The sequence below is a fragment of the Silene latifolia genome, chromosome 3 (assembly GCF_048544455.1).
Source record: "Silene latifolia isolate original U9 population chromosome 3, ASM4854445v1, whole genome shotgun sequence".
NCBI classification, from domain to species: domain Eukaryota; kingdom Viridiplantae; phylum Streptophyta; class Magnoliopsida; order Caryophyllales; family Caryophyllaceae; genus Silene; species Silene latifolia.
The window spans coordinates 113,339,876-113,343,485 of NC_133528.1; the positions used below are offsets into that span (position 1 = coordinate 113,339,876).

Consider the following 3,610-nt stretch of genomic DNA (forward strand, 5'->3'; position numbering starts at 1 on the left):
TTTTGGTGAAATGTGAGAGTATATATATATCAAGGACAAAAAATGTCAAATTTACAACTTGCAAAACTAGAAAGAGAATTAACAGAAACCGTTAACACTCAAATAGCTCAAACATAAACCAACATGTATGCAAAGAAACTCAGACTAAGCAGCCTGCTGCCCAACAATAGGATGTACACACCCCCATTTATTAAGCCACTCTCGTTCTCCTCTTTGCATATTCCTGCCAACCATACTCCTGATTCTATGCTTAGCTTCCTTTATCATGCGTTCAGCAAGGGTAGCTGGTCTTACCAACACTCCATTCATTCGTGCATTGTTCCTCTGTTGCCAGATATAGTAGCAGCAAGCAGTCCATATCATAGCATGAGCCTGAGCTTTTACTCCTATTCTCCCTGTAACACTCATATTGACATCTATTCTGAACCCGCACCAGATTTCTATATACTGCAGCAACTGTCTACTGTAGTTACAGTTAAAGAACAGATGCTCCACAGTTTCATCAGCATCTTCACAAATGCAACAAGTCTTCTCCTGACAGTATCCAATTCTATGCAGCTTTTCTCTGACATTCAGACCCTTATTCATATAGAGCCAGGTAATAACAGCATGTTTTGCTATATTCCATTTGTTCCAAACTGCAATAGACCAGTCTTTCTTAGGTTGTGAATGTCTAAGCCATTCATAACCCTGTCTAACTGTGTAACCAGTTATGTCATGCATCCATTGACTGTCTATATATGAACTCTTCATCAATTCTTTCACTTTGCAAATTTGTTTCCAAGCCCAAGCAGCATCAGCAGGTGGTTTATAGTTATGCCAGTCCCCATTTTTCAGATAAATCTGGTTGATCCATCTGATCCAGAGCCTATCAGCCTTCCCATAAATCCAGTCCACTAATTTGGCTATAATAGCTACATTCCATGTTTCTGCCTTTTTAATCCCTAGGCCTCCCTCCTCCTTTGGTAGAGTAACTGTGTCCCAAGCAACCAAGGGTACCCTATGGTAGTCAGAACTCCCATCCCAAAGGAAATTTCTACATATAGCTTCAATTCTTTTGATCACAGCTTTAGGGATAAGGAAAATGCCAGCCCAATATGAATAAAGAGTATTCAAGACTGAGTTTATAAGCACAATTCTCCCTGCATAAGATAACTTTTTTGCCCCCAAACTTCGAATTCTATTGACCATCTTCTCAGTCAGGATGTTGCATTCTTTTTTGGTGAGTTTCCCAGCCTGTATAGGAACTCCAAGATATCTGAAGGGCATGCTACCCTCAACAAACCCAGTGACTTGCTGGATGTCATTTTTAAGCTCTTGTGTAACTCCATTGAAGTACACCTCTGATTTAGTATTATTCATGACCAATCCAGAAGCCTTAGAGAATGAGGAGAAAGCTCTAATCATCAGCATAATAGAGTGAGTATTGCCCTTACAAAACATTAGTAAGTCATCTGCAAACATTAGGTGATTCAACTTGATGCCCTTGCATAGAGGGTGGTATTGGAAAGGCCATCTGTCAGTAGCATAGTTTATCATTCTAGTGAGGTACTCCATGCACATTGTGAAAATAAGAGGAGATATAGGGTCTCCTTGTCTGAGTCCTCTCCTTCCTTTGAAGTATCCAAAAGAGCTACCATTTAGACACAGGGAGAAAGATGTAGATTGCACACAAGTCATGACTCTTTGAGTAAAATTTTCAGGGAATCCCATTTTCTGAAATAATTGCTCCACAAAACCCCATTCAACAGTGTCATAAGCCTTTTGCAAGTCAATTTTGAAGAGACATCTAGGTGATACTGCCTTCCTGTTGTATAGCTTCACTATGTCTTGGCATATAAGGACATTCTCAATTATAGATCTTCCCTTGATGAATGCCCCTTGGTTTGCACTGATAAGGTCAGGAAGTACCAAGGATAATCTATTGCACAATAGTTTAGAAATCACTTTGTAGATCATATTGCAGCAAGCTATAGGTCTAAATTGCTTAACAGAGGTAGGTCTATCACATTTTGGGATCAAAGTGATATTAGTAGCATTTATTTGGTTAAGCAATTTACCTGTGTGAAAGAAATCTTTGATGGCTGCACATATATCCCCTCCAACAATTTCCCAGCTATCTTTAAAAAATCCACTAGTAAAACCATCAGGTCCAGGAGATTTATCAATGGGAGTCTCAAAAATATCTCGCTTTATTTCCGATTAGTTATGGGAGTATTCAGGATATCAACATGTGCTGGAGTACAACAATTCCCAACCTGAATAACCTGGTTTCTGACCCTCTCAGTAGGTTTGTGAGTGCCTAACAGTTGAGTATAGTACTCAAGAAATGCATTCTGAATGCTCTGACTGTCCTTGCACATAACACCATTTTGATCCTCAATTTGTATAATCTTATTTTGATTGCATCTCCTTCTGATGACTCCATGGAAATATGCAGAGTTACTATCCCCATGCTCAGTCCATTTTACCTTTGCTTTCTGCAATAAAAAACTGTCCCTTGCCTCTGTTAGTCTCCTCAAAGAGTCAGCAATTTTAATTTCCTGCTTTGGATCGATCGTATCTTTGTGGATCTTGATATAATTTCGTTTGCACCGCATACAACTCCTTCTCTCACAAGATCAAAGTAGCATTTTCTATATCAGAAAAGCACTCTTTGTTTATATCTTTTAACACAGGCTTCAGAGCTTTCAATTTTTTCACAACACAGAACATTTTATGCCCAGGTATCTCTTGCTGCCATACCATTTGGACTTTTGGAGAAAAAGATGGAGCTTTACCCCACATGTTGAAGTACTTGAAGCTGGCTCTCTTCATACTTCCTATCTGAGTATGACTAACAATACATGGACTGTGATCAAACAGTCCAGCAGGATGAAAGTGAGCATTCATATCAGGAAATAGATCTCCCCATTCTTGATTTATCAGGAACCTATCAAGTCTACTATACACTCTTGTCTGAGGCTCTTGCTTATTAGTCCAGGTATAGTAAGCACCAGTTGCAGGAATGTCAGTCATGCCACAAGCTGCTATACACTCAATAAAATCATCCATATCACTTTGCTTGGTTTGTCCACCCAATCTTTCAGCAGGATTTACCACTGTATTAAAGTCCCCTGCCCAAGCCCATGGACCTGAACACTGAGTCTGAAACTGTTCCAAATGCTGCCATAAAACTTTCCTCTCTTGTCCATCATTAAAAGCATAGATCATAGTCAAATGAAAGGACTGCAGGGTAATTCTAGATGTAACCTTAGCATGAATGAATTGTGCATCATAAGCTTGCACTTGCACATCAAATAAACTAGGTCTCCATAAAAGCCAAACTCTTCCTCCCTTATGATAGTTACTATTGGTAGTAACACTCCATCCGTCCAGCATAGTTGAGGAGATATTATGAATATTCTTACTATTTATTTTGGTTTCCAGGAAACCAAATAACCCTACATTATTATTGTGAATAAACCATTTAATAAACTTTTGCTTATTTACATTATTCAACCCTCGCACATTCCAAAAACCTAGATTATGCATTATTATCAGGGGGTTCAGGAGTTAGGTTACCAATTTGTGCACTCCCTTTTTCTGGGGTTGTTTCATTTATAGCAAC

At 38.9% G+C, this 3,610-nt stretch overlaps 1 protein-coding gene across 1 annotated transcript; it reads right to left on the minus strand.

Annotated features, from left to right (window-relative positions):
• Positions 1-2,613: 2,613 nt before the first annotated feature.
• Positions 2,614-3,381, minus strand: LOC141649517 (uncharacterized). The gene has a single exon (XM_074458204.1). It carries the CDS (start codon positions 3,379-3,381, stop codon positions 2,614-2,616), a length of 768 nt encoding a protein of 255 aa, XP_074314305.1.
• Positions 3,382-3,610: the final 229 nt, after the last annotated feature.

Coding starts and splice junctions, on each gene's coding strand:
- LOC141649517 (XM_074458204.1), bottom strand. CDS start 3,381: ATGCTGGACGGATGGAGTGTTACTACCAATAGTAACTATCATAAGGGA.